The sequence below is a fragment of the Trachurus trachurus genome, assembly GCF_905171665.1.
Source record: "Trachurus trachurus genome assembly, chromosome: 24".
NCBI classification, from domain to species: domain Eukaryota; kingdom Metazoa; phylum Chordata; class Actinopteri; order Carangiformes; family Carangidae; genus Trachurus; species Trachurus trachurus.
The window spans coordinates 23,861,931-23,881,400 of NC_139910.1; the positions used below are offsets into that span (position 1 = coordinate 23,861,931).

Sequence of the window (19,470 nt, forward strand, 5' to 3'; positions counted from 1 at the left end):
TAAACAATCTTATATGCAGACTGGAGGCAACCGTGATATAGTGGAGGATCCTCTTGATCACCGAGGGATGCTTCACTAGCTGCACGGAGCGTGTATGAGTGTGTGCGTGTGTGTAAGTGAGCGTATATGAAGAGCCTTCCTCAGTACTCTGGGAAAGAAAAGAGTTACCAGGCAGTGAGGGAGAAAAAAAACAAAGATTTGAAGCCCAACGGCCACTGTCACCAGGGATACCATTAAGCTCTCAATATCTGCCTCTGAGATCAATTCACAAGCTTCTTCCTGTTTTAACTTGGATGTCTTTTTTTTTTTCCTAACGCTAGCAAAATCATAAATTATGAATAATATCCAGAAAATACCACATAATATCCAATCACAGTGACATATAATGTGGCTTAGAGGGCACACTTGGTCACACAGGTAATGTAATATTGATAGTGTGGCAAGGGTCAGGGACGATCATGACAAATCATATTAGAATGGTCTCGGTACATTAAAATGAAATGGCCGCCTCGATGGGCTGGGCATGTGAAAACCCTCATGGGCTTGAATATGCTCTGGTGGGCTTTACTTGTAACATTAAGATCACTGGAACACGTGCCGTCATTTCATACTGTAGCTATGACTTGTCTTTATTTCAGTATTGAGGAGGAAATAAAAAGCCATGGATCATCATGTGATGAGCCCGTGTGTGTAGGATCTATATTAAACTGTGTGGTTTCATACATTTAATAATCTAGCAACATTGTTTAAATTTGCATTTTTGTTTCCTTGTGATTTGAGTACGTGGCCAAATGTGTTTTTTTGTTTGTTTTTTTAACACAAAGACTAAGCAGCACCTCGGCACATTTTCAGTATTAATAGCGAGTCATGCCTAGATGTGTCTAGGTGTAATCAGTGACTCATGGTCACATTATGAGAATTACACGTTTTCCATTAACAGTACACTTGCAACAAGGCCAAGTCCTAATCAGACCAAATAGATAAAAGAAAAGTAAGTTATATTGATAAACAACTAATAAATAAATCAGTTGCTTTGTTAACTCCGGAACAAAAATCTGTTGGGGAGTTTTGTTTAATCAGTGGAGAGTCGAGTGATTCAGGGCCAGTTTCCTGGACAGGGTATAAATTAAACGAGGGCGAGGCCATGATTCAGCCTCTTCAGATTCCCTTTGATTTTGCTTCATTTTTTTTGCTTGGATTCAATAAATGTGAAACAACTAGAACTTCGTTCATCTCTGTTTCTTTAAACCTACATGGGATACATGGACAGATGCTCCAGCTTAGTACAGGCATCCACTTAAATGATCACTGAGTTCAGACAGGACAGAAACTGAAAGTCTGCTCACTAATTGATCTGTGCTGTTTCTGCTGATATTGGACTGATAACTGCAGACAGCTGTTAACGTGTGTTAGCTCCCTGGCAGGGATGTGCTGCATTAGGTCCACGTCGCTTCCACAGCCTCATAGCCAGAGGTAATTTCTCCGCAACAAACCCAAACTGAGAGCTCAGATCAGAGTGAAGATCTTTTTTTAGTTGGTCCCTCTTGTAGATGTGATCTCTAGATCACAAAGAGATAGAGGCAGACTCTCATCCTAACCCAGGAATTAACCAGGCCTGCCTTAAGATAGAAAATACAGTCAGTCAACCATCCTGAGTCACCACAGTAAACCATGTCTGCATGGACTGTTAGACCGCATAGACACATCACACTAGTTACACTATATCAGTACTGCTCCAGTTCAGTTGCATCAGAGAGCAGCACATGCTTATTGCCTGATAAGAACAGAGTTGACTGACAAGGTAATGGTAGAGGATTTGGTGTAAAGGAAAAAAAATCAAATTGGCAAGATTTGGCAGATTTAAACCCACAACCAAAAGAGGAAAATAACCTGATAACATTAATGGGGCAATCTACAAACTCCAGATGCAAACATCTGGAGGCAACCTCCAATCTACAGATACTAAGCCAGTAGGTTTTTCTTATGAAATGTCAGGCGTAATCACCGACATCCATGATGTCACGTGTTTATCACCCAGTGGGGAAGGTTTCCACACTGTGGCAACCTTCTGAGATTCATTCCAACCAAATACTTAAGCACCGGCCTCAGGTGAAGCCTGAGGATTTTCCATCGGGCCGGTCCAGTTATTTGTACAGCCCAGTATCACCACCAGCATACCTCACTGGGTTTTTACTGGCTCCAATTAGTTTCAGACCCAAGTTCTCTGTGGAGACAGAAGACCCTTGGCTCAGAGCTGAGGAATAAGGTTAAAATCAATGTAATGATATTAAGATGAATATTTTAAGCTTTTGGCTTTCTTTATTCACATTAACCTGATTGCTTTTAGAAGAATGTCTTCTATTTCTAATATTTATCATAAGTTAACGTAACAGCATATCCACCAAGCTACTCTATCTCATTATCTCTTGTGTTATAAATCCATATCAGCGTATGAATGTAATTATGTCATGACCTGTTGTGATTGGATGTGTGTGTTGTCTTGTTATACATGTTTGTTTTTATGTTTATTCACTACTGCTGTGAAACAAATTGCCCCGCGGAGATAATAAACATTCTTGAACCTTGGACCACATGTAACCCACCTCTGCCATCCTAACGTTATGTAACTGTCAACAACGGGTTTTTTTGCAGCTATAGCCTGGACCAAACCGTCTCCAAATATTTTAGAATAAAATGTACTGCAGCCATATTGTGCCACAGTGTCCTACTGGTAATTATAGTCCCTCACCTCTGATTATTTGACACTATTCTTATGAAAATATTTCAACTAGCGATTCTTTCACTTGTTAGATTAAGCCTGTGGTTAGATTTTTCAATATTCAGTGGGCGAAATGTGAAGGTGCCAGTAAATTATGTGTGAAAAACCCTCAGAGTGTACTTAAATGTGCGGTCAAGGTAAGAATAATGAGACATGTAAAGATGACGACGCAACCTTAACACTTCCGCTCTTATTTGAGAGGAGGAAAGTTTCAGAGAATAAAGACTCCATTCAAAAAGGTGGGAAGTGTAGAAAGCAGGTAAGCAGGTGACGGGAAATAATTTTTAATATTTTATATATTCAAGACAACAGAGACCCAATGTCAGCAGGAAATAAAAGAGAAAATATATTTGGCTGAACCTCACACAAATAAACCCACAGCCCTGCGCCGTAGCCTGATACAGAGATGAAAAATACAATCACTGAAGGCAAAGCAGGAAAGTTTAGGATTAGCTATTGGCCTGCTACGGTCAAGCTAATGGTAAGCCTTAAGGGAAATAAAGGTTAATCAATGCGATGTCCTTTACATGTGTGGTGTAACTGGTGTGTTGTTGCGGAGGGAGGGGTGTGCTGACCAAGCCCGAAGCATTTCAGCCTGTTTGTTATGCATGATGAGAATGTTTTCAAATTAGACAGAAACTGTCTGGAAAACTGGATACGACCGAATACGCTGCGGCTGCCGCTGTTTAAAGCTCTGCAGTCGCTTCCTGTCATCAAAGGATTCTGAGTCAGGTGGTGAGGCTTGTAATTCATTAAGATGATCCACCTTTTAAAGTCATTATCAGCACACACCGTTTTAATTAGTAATTAAAGGCAAATGTATCACAAGCATTAGCTGAGAGCAATGTTTGTTAGCTGATATTTCCTACATTTTTAGGTACTATTTTTTCCTTGTGTATTCATTAAAAAACACATTAGCATGCACACTTCCATCAACCCAAATGCTATTGTGTTTTTGCCTCCACTGGTAGACCAATACTGATGGCAACTACTAAAACTTGACAAATGAAAAGCCAAGCATGATGTATAACATCCTGCTCATGTACAGTATTCATATCATAAGTACAAATCCCACGCTAACTAATTCTATTGTTTATATAAGCCCAGGGCTGAGTGTGGGCACAGCAAAAGGGCATAATGACAGCTTGAAGGCTTGGCGGAAAAAAAAAAAAAACTACTACTACTACAGAACATGTGGAAAATAGGAGAGAAAATTGTTCACACAAATATAAGCACATTGCGTGAACTATTGACACAACTGGTCTTTACATACGTGGCCAAGAGGCACAGCCATGCGAGTGAAAGTACATGCAAATAACGGCACTGTCAAGGCCATCAGTGGGAATGAATGAAAATAAAAGGAGCACTTCAAATGCTATTTTATTGACAATCAAAGGCTGGTCCAGCACTGCTATTAAGCTGTTCTCTTTTGAACAGACATGTGGCATAGCTACTTCGCCAGAGGGGCCCCGGCTGTTATTAGTTCTAAAAATGAAGGAAGATGACAAACTGAAATGAGGCCGTTTTCTGTTTACAGGCGTCTCTCAACCAGGAAATCCTGACATGCTGTAATAGCTGAGCACCAAGCCAAAAGACTCCATACTGTGCCAGCGACTAGAAACACTAGCTCTTTCTAGGCAGCTGCTAAAGAAAAAACGGACGATATTCTGTGTGTTCTTGCTAAGACGGAGGAGAAATCGCTCGGGCCAGATTGGATTCCGTCTTAACTGAGTTCTCATTCACCATCGTCAGTTGCACTTGTTTCCGTCCATCTGTGGACAAGTGTCTGATTATTGATGAAAGAAAACAGCTGAGAATAAGAAACATTTTGGAGCAGGGAGAGAAACAAGCCTCAGGACCCATTTATTCATGCCGAGGAATTCATTTTGATCCAGACGGCATCAAGCATCATTTCACTGAAACTGGCAATAACAGAACTTGATTTTACTAAGTGAATCAGAGCAAATAACTGTGCCATGGCTCTGAAAGGCGGGGTGTGAATACTGAAATAATACCATCTCTGTCCTACAGGCTTTGAGTGTAGGGTCTGTGAACAAACTCATAACACTCTGACGGTATTTAATTCCAGGGAGATTTCAGAGCCTCTTCCATCAAGTTAAAAGTCAGAAATAATGAGCCCTCTACAATCAATGAATATGACTGAAGGAAAAGGGAAGGAACAGTACACCACTCACTGTGGGTCCTAATACACATCAGGCAGCTTGCCAGTCCCAGCTCTGCCAGCAAATATCTGCTTAAATGGTGACTCTCATCCTGCACACCGGAAATTCAATTTGTTCCGTAAGCCGGGGATGAAAAAGCAATTATTCACAGTCCCCTCTTTTCACGATCTGTTTCTTTAAGATATCTCCCTTATTCCCCCTACTAACATATAAACCTCCAGATTAGTGCCGTGTGTGGCTCTTCATAGGGGCAGCCGGTTGAAGCGCTAAGATCAGGCCGGCGAAAAAAGACTGTCAATCAATTTGAAAGATGGGAGTCAGGTTCACCAAGACGAGATACGCACCTCACCGTCCTCATCATCCCCATGGGACACGAGTAAAAGCCACTAGATAATGGCTTGATAGCATGTCGCTATGCTGAATGAAGGAAAGGAGTAAGCGCATGTCAGAAGAACACTTCTTTTTACACCAATTACACTGCATAGAGTGCCCTAAAACCAAGCTCCCACCCCCACCACCACCACCACCTACCCACGCGATCAGTGAGAAGGGCTGTCAGGGGAGCCCACTGAGCCGAGGCTCCAATTTACACTTGGGGTATTAGGTGGGACCCTAGCGTGACTGTGCAAAGTAGCGCGGAGCTGCTTCACATACTCTCTGTTGCTTGAACACATCCTGGGACAAGTTGGCAGATCTAGTGGGGCAGAGAGAAGCTCATGTTTGAGTCATGACCCTATTTCCTTCAAATGTCGCAGGAACAACACCTGTTGATTGAGGGATGTGAGGACGGCCTGCCACTGTAATTGGCCCACTCCATGTTTGGATCTCGGGGATACAAAGCGTTGATAGTTGAGAGATGAAATGTGGAAAGAGAGAGAGAGAGAAAGAGAATAAGGGGTAAAACCATAGGGTAGCACGCAACAGCAGGATAAGCCTCAGAAGTTAAGAGTTAGCCGTCTGAGAAGGGCAGTGTGACAGCGTCAGCCCCAGACAGACCTATGGATCCAGAGGGAGCTTAAGTCTGGTCACCCATGATTGAGTTTGCCCATCCTCTATACCTTAAATCCAACAAAAAAAAACCTTTCAATGAATCTGCTGGCTTCCACAGCCTGTGTCAAATAATGTTAGACTTTTAATTATCCAGACCGGAGCTCTCTGCAACCTTTTATATGTAGGAAGCTATAGAAAGCTTGGGAGGACAAAGGGATGGATTAATGCCAAGTGCAGAAGGCTTCTGGGATGAGAGCCATACATCTCAAAAGCCAATGCACGGGATGGTATACGCTAGCAAGGAAATGTGAAAGCGGGTCCAGCTCTGTCTGCTGGCTCACTAAAGATAACATGAGTGCTTGGCCTTCAAATGTAACCAGTAACTCAGTATCATCTGTGCCATTTTTACACCGGAACCTATTAAACGTCTGTGCACAAAAGACCTTTGAAAACAACCAACATGAAGCACAAAGAAACATGACCTCATCTAATTGAGAAGATAGAAATGACCGAAAGTTCTTTCTTTCACAGAAAGGAGGAGGAATCTGTCAGAAAGCGCTTCGCCCACACTGTCAACAACGTTTTACAAGCACAGAGTGAATTTAAATAAGACACAAACAAAAGCATATTGGTAACATTTTTAGATCATAGCTCTGCTTTTCCATAATCATAGACTAATTAGTCAGTTGCAAAATGTGACAGCTCAACACAGCTCGATCTGCTGCAGAAACAATAGGTCTGTATTTCAGAGTTTAACTTTAATTTCTTAGTCTTTACTTTTGCTAGATAATTTCTACCCTTTCTTGATTTCCTCACAATTTTTATATGAAAGACATCAAAGGTGAATTTGCCTCCCAACATATTTTCTACCTACCTTAATTAATTGTTCTTAATCAGTTTGTTTAATCAATTAATTAATTGAATGTGCTGCAATGTTTCTTGAAAGGATCAGTTCAAATTCTGAAAAAAAAAAAAACATGGACATTTTGTGTGGCCACGTTTCTCTTCTTGTTACCACATCATCGCTTTGATACAGATGACACTAGCTGTAAAATCTCCAATTCACAGTCGGTGGGTAATACCAAATCACCCCAGCTGTTACATCCTTCATGGTCTGAATTAAAATGATAACTGTGCAGAATCAAGAAAGACAGTGATGGGTCACGTACCGGGGGTTTGAAGGAGGTAAAATCTCAGTGGATTGTAAGAGGTACGACATTGTTTTTGGAGTGGCTACGGGGCTTTTCTTAACAAATCGGTTGAGGAACAATGAATGGGCTCCCCTGAGGCCTGTGTCTTCATGCTTTGTTGCAGATTTGTAGGTGTGTTTTTAATAAACGTGTCAACAAATGCTGCAATAATGCAATAAACTGACAACTAACAAGACAGAGGACAGATGTGCAACAATCAGGTTGAAAGACTGCAGGTCTACAGCTAACGCCATTTGATAGAGAATTTGAATATATATTGCCGTCAATCACACTGTGTACTTAAAGGGATAGTTCAACATTTTGGCAAATTGGCCCATTGCCATAATACCTGTAGTCATAGCAGTAGGTTCGTTACCTTTATTTGTCGGTGCAAGCTATTTTTAGAACGGCAGTGCAGAGCCGTGAGCTGCTCAGAGCTACGCTACAGAGGCTAATGGGATTTCTTGGTTTCCCTCATCAAACTCATCAAACACAATCCAACAACTCCAAAACGCTTTTGTGGACAAGTTCTGACCTGCACATTCACCACGCTTATGGCAATGGGCCAATTTGCCAAAATGTTGAACTATCCCTTTAAAGACTCACAATTTTCAGATGCACTTTGAGCAACAAGCCTGCTCGACTCCTGCCACAGGGTTTAGGTTGCAGCATTTCTCACAGATGGATGCATTTGTGGCAGCCCGCCACAATATCAGCACTGACCGCCACATACTGATCTTCTATTTCTTCTACTATTTCAAATGGGTTAACTCGATTGTGCAGCTGCATGCAATTCATTGATTCGCTCCGGCCCTGCTTACCCCGCGCGCTCCATTCGCTAGACACTTTTAGGAAAAGCACAGGTGTTACAATGGCTCTGTTGTATTCAAGCTTCCCGCAAAGTCATGACAGTTTGACAGCGAGCCAGCGTGCACAACACCCCGACACTGAGGCAGCCAACTGGAATTCAGCCATCATTAATTTTACTGTTAACACCTGTGCTTTCCTAAGTTTCCATGCTCTATGTAAAACACAGCGAAGCATGACCAAAATCCACAGTGCTGATCAGAGCGAGAAGTCAACGTGCTGTTACGCCGTTGATGGACAAAATAAAGATTTTTAAAAACTTACCGAAAGTTGCTGGTGGTCAACCACTACTGGAGGATGAGGAGGGACTGGCTCTAGCTCTGGCTCTGGCTCTTCCTCTTCCTCCGTTCTTTCGACAGATCCCTTCGACTGCTCTGATGGGCTGCTCTTGCATTTCCCTTTGGACCCCCCTGTGTAGATAGAAATGCATGATTGACGGAAGGAAGTTCAACAGTGAGGGATGTAGCCGATTAAAGCAGTGTGATAGCAATCAAAAACAGGAGTTCCAAATAACACTTTTGTTTTTTTCTCATCAACAACAAGTAAGCACAACCTGGATAGTTTAAAAGCAAATAAATTCCCAACTGCCACGGCTGCAAGATGAATGCAATACCAGCGTATGAGGAAGAAAATCGGTTTGAAGCGACGACCAGCTACTGAGAGAACAATATTTCACATCTGGCCTCTTTCCTGTCCATTTATAACAGTGTTCGAGAAACAGTTTGATGGAAATACAAGGTCTGGCTCGGCTTGTAATGAGAGTGGAGGCGGAGTAGCTGAGTTGTCTGTTTGTGTTCTGTTGTGTGATCGTGCCATCCTCTGATGCCTTCTCCATATTTTAGCAGCACCATTACCTCAGCCTTCCAGCTGGCCTCTGTTCATCACAAGCCCAACCACTGGCCCTTAATTAAACAAAAGTAACCTATAGATCCCTTTTTCTACCAGAATTACCAAGTATAAGTGTTTTTTTTGTTTTTTTTTTAATGCTGGTAAACCCGTTCGACTCATGTTCCACTAGCAGTCAAGTCTGCCTTTCTGTCATGGCTGAGGACACAACTGCAACTGCAAGGAGGGGTGTCTTCACATGCCATGGGAGAGCAATGGAGAAAGAGTGAGTTACAAGTTGTAATGCATAACTTGTTTTGAAACTGTGCTCACTCCGTCATCCTTGTGTGTGCAGGGCAACTGTTGTGTTACAGTGTCACTGAGCTGGAGCCAATAAATAAATAGAAGCGGTGTATGCCGATTAAACCCTTTTCCATCGCTAGAAAAAAAGCATGAAGTTTGCAGGTTTGTTTGGACCATTAGAAAAGGGGCTTTATTGGCTGATCACTGACTCAAAACACTACCAGCAAAAAGAGCATCCTGGCCTGTGGCAAAGAAAGAGAGAATATATAGTGGTGTCAAAGACAGAGGGAAAGCCGGCCAACTCTGTGAATCTTTTATAGACAAAAACACTAAAGGAAACATATCGGTGGCTGAGCTGTTTCTACAAAGGTACACATAACTTCCTAACCCCTGGAGTTTCCGTATTGAAATATATCATCTGCTAAGCCAGGGGATAGCATTTTTATGTTCTGTATAACTTATGTTGCATTATTCATACCCTCGTCCCTATTTTCTACCTATATCTTTTCACTATCCGTTTTCTAAACCAAGTGTAAATCAGACCAGATGGATGATAATCGAAAAACTAATTTATCCTCATAAATAAGTATTGGGCAAAACTTTGGCTAGCTGTGTGACAATTAAAAGATTTTCTCAACTTGCATAATTGCATAGCAACTACAGTATGTATAATGAAGGGAGCAAAAACATCTTTAAAAAAAAACATAATAAATATGGTAAAAGAGAGAGAAAAAGGCATATGTTCTGTGTAACTATTTGCCCAGTCTAGCTTCATACCTTCTTTGTCTAGATCTTCCTCAGCACTATCATCTATCCTCCCATCCTGGGGAGGGTGCTCCTGAGTTGGGTGGCTCTCGTGTTCCTCTTTGTGCTCTTCTTGTTCTGGCTTGTCAGAGCCTTCGGCCGTGCTCGGAGGAGTCCTTTTCTCAGCCTCGCAGCTTGCACCGAGGCTCTGTGAGTCCAGGCTGTCCATTGACTCGTTCCCATTCACACATTCCACTTCTGATACTACTAGACCCTCTGTGTGCTTGGTCTGGGCCTCGGCATCTGAGGACTCCGACATTTCAATCAAAGGCTGGAAGTCGGCCTGCTTGGCCTGGCTGTCCTCGTCCGCCTTGGGATGGGAACCGCCACCGAGGCGATGTAGCTCATTGTGTTCCTCTGTGTTCTCTGACTCTCCCCGTTTGGCTGCGGACTCCTCGTCTTCTTTAGGTGCTGGTTCTTCTCTGGCCTCGCTGGCATCTGGAGGCTCAGCAGGAGCGACGACAGGAGGCTCAGAAGGAGCGACAACAGGAGGCTCAGCAGGAGCCACGACGGGAGGCTCGTTGGAGCTCTCCTCCTCGGTGGAGGGGGCGTGAGGGTGGTGGCCATTGGGCTGGGAACCTGTGGTATCGCAAGATGATTCCTCGTCCTGCGTCAAACACGAGTCGCTGGGCCCTGCCACTTCCACGTCATGCTCGTCTTCCTCCTCCTCTGTTCCTTTTTTGTAGTTCTTCCTCTTACGGATGATGCCCCGCCCCCAGGAGGGCCGCCGACGGATCTTTCGCTTTATGTGATCTATGATTGAAAGAAAAAGAGGGTGAGAAAATGTTGTTCAAGCAAACAAAAAACGTTAACAACATCTGAAAAAGGCAAAATAAAACAAAAGGGCTCCCATTAACAGCATTGAAGCCACCCCTAGATCTTCATAAGTCTCTTTTAACAGGGGGAATATAATCCCCCCGACACCCATTGAGTGCATAGCTGGATGTGTTCATATCTGTCCAAATATACCTCTCAGGAAACAACTGAAAGCAATCCAAAATCATTAGTTCTTAATTGCAGATTAAATATTTTCAAACTCCTCCGTCTTAGAAAAGATACTGTAGAATAATAATAAAAAAAAAAAAACACATTCCCTCCTTCATAGATCTAGGCATTGGGCCATCATCTAAGAGTAACAAGTAGTGGTAGACAAAGATGACAAAGAAAGCACGAGAGAGAGAGAGAGAGAGAGAGAGAGAGAGAGAGAGAGAGAGAGAGAGAGAGAGAGTAAGAGAGAGAGAGGAAGGCAGAGAGAGACAGCAGTCCTTTTATATCATGGATGTTGGACACTAATGACAATAGATGGTGCTCATGGTTTTAAGAGAAAGTGGAAAACCAAAGGCCGCTCTCTGAGAGCGCAGTAAAAGTGTCACAGCGAGCAAGAATACTAAATGTAGTGAAACTTCCAGGCAGTTGCCTTCATTTACTGGTTGCCCAGAGCAGACACTCAAACTGCTTTCACACTGCAATTCAGAACTTTCCTGGACATTATCCAGACAAGCAGTACTATGCAATGATGCAAATTTCTGAATCAGATGAAATCGACATTAAAATGAATTTACTCAAGTCCCTATTGTACAGTCTGTGTGATGTCTGACTGAGCCGATGTGTGAATAGAGCTGGTGCTTGTCCAGAGAATTCATAGCAGGAAGGTGGGCGTGTTCATGACGTCCTTATCGTTTCCCCTGCACACTAAACCCAGGCGCCGGCCCGGCCTACGCTAAATGGGTTATTTCCAGTGGGAGAGATCTCACATGAACAACTTCCAGTTGTGTGCTGCTGCGTGTGAAAGGGCAACTTCGGACAATGTCTGGACTCCATTCTCTTGACATTGCCTTTAGTTTTTTTTTTATGTGACAATGGCTTGAGATAAAGACCAGAGCAACAGAGTCAGAGAGAACCGCAGTCACAGAAAGAATGTGAAGGAGAAACACTGAGGGAGCACCACAAGTCGGTCTCCTCGGAACATGGGCATTTGAATCTGACAATGAGTGGTCTTATCATGGCCTGTCAGTGGGACACACATCCTAGACCCATAGGAAAGGCCTTCACAACTTGATTTCATCTGTTGAGTCGCCTCAGGCAGCTCTAACACCACATAATTCTCAGTAACACCAGGATAAAATTAGTCATTCCTTCATAAACCAGAGAAGAAAGAGATAACTTAAGAGATACTCTGTCTCTCTCTCTCTCTCTCTCTCTCTCTCTGTGTATGTGTGTACACGCACATCCCTGTGTGTGCAAATCAGCTCAACCATGGATAGAGTCACTAGATCACAGTGGACTTATTAAAATCCATAAAGTCCAAGCTATTGTAATTCTGTCAAGGGCCATTGGAATGATCAAAATCTGCCAAAGTGGGATCTTATGCAGAATCAATAGCATATGCCAGCTTGGTTCTCAAAGGACTAAATGACCAGGACCCTGAAGTTATTCAAAAGAGATTATGCTGCACACAGTGTTTGTTTTTTTCATTTTCTTAAAAAAAATTACCATTGTGTTATCTAGCACCAAAAAAAAAAAAAAAAAAAAACTCAAAAACATCTGGCGCTCCAGAGAGATAAAAGAAGTAACTAAAATAAGAATCTTCAACTCCAACGTAAAATCTGTCTTGTTCTATGGAGCCGAGACCTGGAGAATGTTGAAAACCACAATCAGTAAAGTGCAAACCTTCATTAACAGCTGCTTAAGAAAAATTCTGAAGATCTACTGGCCAGACAAGATTACGAACCAAGATATGTGGGCAAGGACGAACCAGGCACCAGCTATGGACGAAATAGGACGAAGAAGATGGAACTGGATAGGACACACACTTCGGAAACCAGCATCTAACATCACTAGACAGGCTCTAACTTGGAACCCACAAGGGAGGAGAAATAGAGGCCGGCCCAAAAATACCTGGCGGAGAGATCTCCAGGCTGACACCAAGAAGATGGGATACAACTGGTCGCAGATTGAAAAGAAAGCCAGTGACCGAGTGCTCTGGAGGTCCCTTGTCAATGGCCTATACCCCAGCAAGGGGTGACAGGCGTAATTGTAAAAAAAAATTGTATCTAGCACCATATTCCCCAATAAAAAGGAACTGAAAGTTGTATTTTGTCTCAAAGAAAAAAACATGAAAAAAAAGGAGATTATTAGTCAACTGATGCTTGGCAATGGGCTCAGGACCCTCCTCTCCAGGAAGTGTTCTCTAGAGATTGTCCTAATGACCAGCCACACATTTACAGTCAATCACAACCAGCATCAGACAAACCCAGAGGGGTATGAAGTACACTTGGTGCCGGCTAATGCTGTACAATTACTGTATAAAAAAAACAACAAAGTGGCTACATTTGTGTGTACTATATCTTATCACACACACTTTCAAGGACATTTCGATTGAGTACTTTCTCAAGTACCATAATTTTTGCCCAGACCTCCTCTAGTCTGTTGCTGCCCTTACCTCTCATTATGTTTCTCCTGTCAGTAAGAATTAAATTCTCCATCTTTCCCTGGTTATTTAAACTCACACTAGCATCAAGTGCTGTTTGAAATGTTCACTGCACTCTCATTCTATAATAATCCAAGTGTCCAAGTACTGCTCTGACTGCGCCCGTCGTCAAGGACTACTAATGGATACCTTACGTAAGTTAGTTACACTCTCAGTGTGTACAAGGCAACAACGAAAGATTAGTGTTCTCCACATACATCTACACAGACTGGTATTTAGACACTTAAAGGTAGGAGAGGGACTGGGCAGTGTTCCCTGTAGAGCCAGCCACCGCCAGAGCTGGAGGTTTAAAGAGACTATGTGAAACCTCCCACTTGCCAAGAAGACCCCCCACCACCGGCCATCAAACCCACAGTTTGTAATAGAGCCTCTCTCAAGTGGATGCAGGGGGGCTGCTATAGCAGAATTAGTTTTTAAGGTGGGATACAGCTTTGGGTTTTTGGTTCCTCCTGATCTGATCTGGAAGGAGGAGACAGCCGTAGGCTAAGCTATGGATCAGGCAGACAGCCTCATTCATCTAAAAGGCATGACTGGCACACGGGATGGCTGCTCTGCTGAGGGAGGGACCAGGAACAGAGACGGCAAGAACAGAGAGGACGAAAGCCTGCCAGGCATCCTGGATAGTTCTGAGCCATCCTTTCAATAATGTTCCTTTGTGTGTGCACAAGAGAGAGAACAAGATAGAGAGGGAGAGAGAGAGACTTTTGTCATCTAGTCAGAATGCTCAGTTTTGACCATTTGTTTATTTAAACTTTTTGGCAAATTTGCCCATTGCCATAATCCCTATAGTCATAAGAGTACGTTGATTACCTTTATTTGTCGGTGCATGCTGTTTTGACACATTCACCACGCTATGAGATAATATTGAAACGTTACGAGACAGAGTTGTTTTCAAGGCAAATGCATAGCCGGAACTACACTCCAGACATGGCTGCGGGGCGGAGTGATTTCAAACACTAGAAGTAGCAAGTAGTTCCAAGTATTTGCTTCATGTGTTGTAATATTACATAAGTTATTTCCTAGCGTGGTGAATGTGCAGGTCACAACTTCTCCACGAAAGTGTTTTGGAGTTGTTGGGGTGTATATTTAGGGAAAACCGAAAGTACCGTGTGTGTCTCTGCGCCTTTCTCTCAGAACAGTCATGCACAGAAAAATAAAGGTTATTGACCTACTCCTCTTATGACTATAGGGATTATAGCAATGGGCAAATTTGCCAAAATGTTGAACTACCCCCTTTCAGAATTTAGATGTCATTTTGAAATGTCACGCCACGCACTGTCCAGCGATTAGTCATAGCTAGGCTCTGTTCAGAAAATATTACCTTAAGCTCAGAGTTGTACAGTTCTGCTTTTTAATATTATATTAAAGAGCATAACTAGTTGCTTTTTTGCTTTGTTTTTTTCTATTTTTTTCTATCTTTATTTGATTTAGTCAGGTCATATACTTTGTACTTTCACCTAAGTGTTCCTCTGTGTTATCTCATAAATACAGTACCTGACTTGCAAAGAAGGATGATTTGAATGCTGGACAATAATCTAGCTGCCCTTGACATTTCCTCCAATGTCAGCACTCTTATTTCTGTACATCATTGGAAGCATTTTGAGAAACTCAATAAAGATAATGTTGGTGAAAAAAAGCATAACTGTATGACTCCTCATGATATATTACATATTATGACTTATCAAATGCAGCAAAGTTATGGCAAACTTCAGCATTCTTCTGAAATGCAGACAGTAAAAAAAGAAGTATAGCAGCTAACTTTCCTCTGACCTTTCATTTACCTCCACACCTTCTGTAGAAACATATTTTCCACAGACGTTCTTTACCCAAACAAACCAAAAACAAACAATCCACAATTTCATGAAAGAGGGCTGGCTGGGGTCAGCTATCACTATTGGAGCTGTGAAGCACACTCCTGAGGGATGAAAAGTTTAGACGGAATGGCAGCAAATGACTCGTCATAGTCGGCTATTAAATAATGCATGAAAGTTGTTGGAGCATGAACAGCCAACCACAGAGGGGAGATATGCTGATGGGGGAGGGAAGATGGGAAGGAGTAAAGGAAAAAGAGAACCAAGGCACTTTGTAATAATTAAAAGTCCCTAACCCATACAAGATTCATGCAGTGGTAGAAATATTTCAAGCCTCCACCACACGTACTTGTCAGAACAGTGTATATTCACAGACAAATACCAGCTTTTGAGAGCAAAAAGCCCCAGGAGATGAGTAACCAAACTGTCGTACCAGCAAGTATTAAATAAATAAATCAGTCCAGTGACACTGATGGACAATTTAGAGGCACAGTGGTAATGCCGTTGGGTGAAATTGTGAATCAGTGCCTCCAATTCACGGTTTTCTTTATTAAATAATTCCTACTATTGAGTCATCAGATCACACAACTCATCAAAAGACAGTCACAGCCAGTGTTGGACAGGGGGCCAAAGGACCAGTTGAGTTTAATGGACAGCTTCTATACTGGGTAAAATGTTGAGACTTTTCCTTCCTCAGGTATATAAGACCAGAGGGATCCACTTGTCTGTTTAATCCAGGTACATTTCGATATGTAGTATACGGCGCTCCTAACACCAAGTGGCTATAACATTACAGAATATGGTTTAGTCTATTTCTTATACACACACCTATAAAGCCAAATGTATCCATCTCAGTTATGTTGATGATTGCTCTGTGGGCTCAATGCCACATTATCACAGATACAAACGGTTACTCACTTTATACCCCAAAACTGGTTAAACAAATCTACACAATCAATCCAATCTGCCATGGTTTTGAGCTGAAATTACGTGAAAAGGGAAAACACACTGAGATTAATGACCTTTAGGCTGTTAATAGAGGAGCAATGCTGTTTAAAGGGGACATTTTTATATTTGTGGAAACATGTCTATTCCCTTTCTTGCCTAGATTCAAAGATCACAAAGTGTGTCTATGCTAAATATGAAGCAACAGCCTCCAGGTGGTTAGCTTAGCTTAGCACGACGACATAAAAGAGTGGATGGGGGGGTGGGGCTGCCTAGCTTTGCCCAGAGATAAGAGAATCCACCTTTCAGCACCTCTGGGGTTACTGTATGTAATGGACGTTTTCTTGTTCAGGACAGCTGGCTTTCTGGAGATTTGGAAAGTTACTGATGATACTGTATCTTTCCCTTTAAAGCAAAGGCCCAGAGCATTGCTCACCTGGTAGAGCACCTTCCGCATGTCAAGTCACGTCGTCACCCCCTCTCCCCCCATGCCTTCACTGCCACTAGCTAATAAAGTCGAAGTGCAGAGGAAATCACTGTAAACATTTAAACCAAATGAAGGCATTCACTTCCCCATATCGCTACCAAGCCTCACAGAACGACTTGACTCTTAACTGAAATGCAATCACCTCATTGTGACCCTCTCCCATATCTATGGGCAAACACACTGTCCATCTGAGTCCTCCATTTCCCCAGTGGAGTCGTTATAAAATGAGCATTTGGCCACAGCAACAATCCTAAAGCAGCATACTGTCGACTTTAGGGCCTATCCCAGAAACATATTGCAAAGAGGAAGCAATGAAGCTGGAACTTTTACTATCCTATCAAATAAAATGCTAACATTTTTCCCTGATTACAGTGTGTGACGACAAATATAATGATACACCCAGGTATTAAATGCTACCAAATAGTGAGTGCTTCCCTGGATATCAACACCAGACAAACTGCAACCCTTTTCTATATATATATATATATATATATATATTCTTCTATATCTATATAGTGATCATTTTGTGAGTCATAACATAAATTCCTGTCCCGTGTTTTACGAATGTGAATTTCAACTGAAAATGTTGCTAATTTGTGTACAGGTGTCAGTGTTTTTCAGTAGCATTGGTCTGGGGAGTCAGCAGACTCACAGTCTACAATTACAGACACTGTCTCTCCTAACTGGACAGATGCTTTGTTGTTTACTAACCTACTTACATCCTTACTGCCGTATGTGTCCACCATTTAGCTGTGTGTGTGTGTGTGTGTTTCCATGGCAATGAACATTTCCTTTGCCTCAAGAGAATGTGTGCTCTCTAATTCTGCTCTCTGAATTCACATTTAGGACACTGGGCCAACACTGGATTTCTTGCTGGGAAATATAGTGCAAGACTTTGGGACCAAAGGAAAACAAGTGTGGAGATAATATCTGAATGTATAAATGGAACTGTCTGTGTGTATTCACATGTGTAATTGAATAACAATATGGCATTTGTGTGTGTATTAGTCACAGTTGATTTGAGATTCAAAGCAGTCCTTGAATGAGGTCTGCAGCTCTTTCCTGAGACTTGAGGCAGCAATGAACAAAGACTTATAACAGGACTCCAAATTGAAAAATCTTATACTTCCAAATTTGATGGGTAAAAGACACAGGACACTGTGTAAACACAAGGGTCTTATTCTGGCAATTCATAAATAACAATATGCCATTCTGATACTTTAAGTTAAGGTTAAAAAATGTAAATATATTCATATTACATCCCATTGTCTAACTGGTTCTCTGAAGCACAAACAGAATATTGTGATGTAGCTTCAATGTTTCCCGTGTGTGTACACCAATCAAGCAGCCATTCTCTAACAATCCTACAATTTTCTATGTCAGTGTCAAATGTCAAACTTCTGTAAAAAAGAAGAAAGTTATTTGTTCTGTCTTTTGTAACACTGCTATTGTTTTGGATTGAGGTCATCTTATCCACTCCATAAACTGGAGATCATCACATTCAATCACTGATTGGTTGGCCCTCCTGACATCACCATGACAAAACAGAATTTAGGCATGTTGACGTTGACATACAGTGTGTAAGCAGGCATGCAGCTACTGTAAGCATAGTCAAAGGCACACAACCCAGCATCCAACTCTACTTTTTGTCATCCTGATTCATTGGAATCGACTGGAGTTGGGGCCTCAATCTCGTAACATTAATGAAATATTGATCGGCCTTGCTCTCATCACCTGGGACTGATAGGGAGGAGCTTGGAGTTAGGAACCGTGTTACAATAAGCACAATAGACATTAAGAGGAGGCATACACCTTTACAAAACTGTACACACACATACTGCTACTGTGAAATCCAGTTGCATGTACTGTATATAAATAGGGTTGCACGGTATACCGGTACTAGATTGGTACCGGGGTACTAACGCATTTAAAACGGTACCATACTGCGCTTAGATGGGACCGGTACTTTCATTCTGCGCCGCCAGCAGCGGTGACGTCGCCGCGTGAAGTCGCCGCATTGTAATTTGAGCCGCGAGGAGCGAGAGAGCGAGTCACAAACGAAGCAAGGTGCTTTTTATCATTATCGTTACAGCGCCACCTGTCCATGTGCCTGTGTTTGTGTGTGTGCGCCGCGCGCGAGAGAGAGACGGCCGCCACAGCCTCGTTAATAAGTTTTGTTTTTACCGCGGATCACCACTGGCATGCTCTCTCTCTCTCTGTCTCTCTCTCTCTCTCTCTCTCTCTCTCTCTCTCTGAGTGAGTGAGCACGGCGAAGCAGCGCTACGCAGAGATGAATTAACGGAACGATATTGCGTTGATGGGGGTGGGGGGAACAGAATCAATTTGGTCTACATATGGGAAACAATAGGTGTATGTTTGAGTAACATGAACATTTGTGTTTCATTCTATAAACTACTGATAACAATTTCTCCCAAAAATTACAACTGGTCAAAATAACAAAAAAAGATGCAGTGTTTTCAGACCTCAAATAATGCAAAGAAAACAAGTTGATGTTCATTTTTAAACAGACATTTTTTAATTTAGGAAGAGTTCAGATTAATATAGATGGAATGTTAATCCTGCAGCAGCAGTAACTGTTTACTGATTTCCTGTTTTATGGTCCAACATTTTTCTATTAAAATAAAGCCAATAATGACATTTTTTGTGTTCTCTTTTTATGTGGAAAAGTACCGAAAAGTATCGAAAAGTATCGAAAAACATGTTGGTACCGATACCGGTACCAAAATGTTGGTATCGTGACAACACTATATATAAATAACTAAAATAATAAAGTTA

At 42.1% G+C, this 19,470-nt stretch overlaps 1 protein-coding gene across 1 annotated transcript in view; it reads right to left on the bottom strand.

Moving 5' to 3' along the window:
• The window catches only part of atad2b (ATPase family AAA domain containing 2B), a 78,776-nt gene that overhangs the window by 15,372 nt on the left and 43,934 nt on the right, over positions 1–19,470 (bottom strand). Inside the window, exons 25-26 of the mRNA XM_084000794.1 lie at positions 9,915–10,694; positions 8,274–8,419 (exon numbers count right to left, since the gene is read on the bottom strand). Of these exons, the coding sequence (XP_083856920.1) occupies positions 8,274–8,419; positions 9,915–10,694 (926 nt within the window). The remainder of the gene's footprint in view (positions 1–8,273; positions 8,420–9,914; positions 10,695–19,470) is intronic.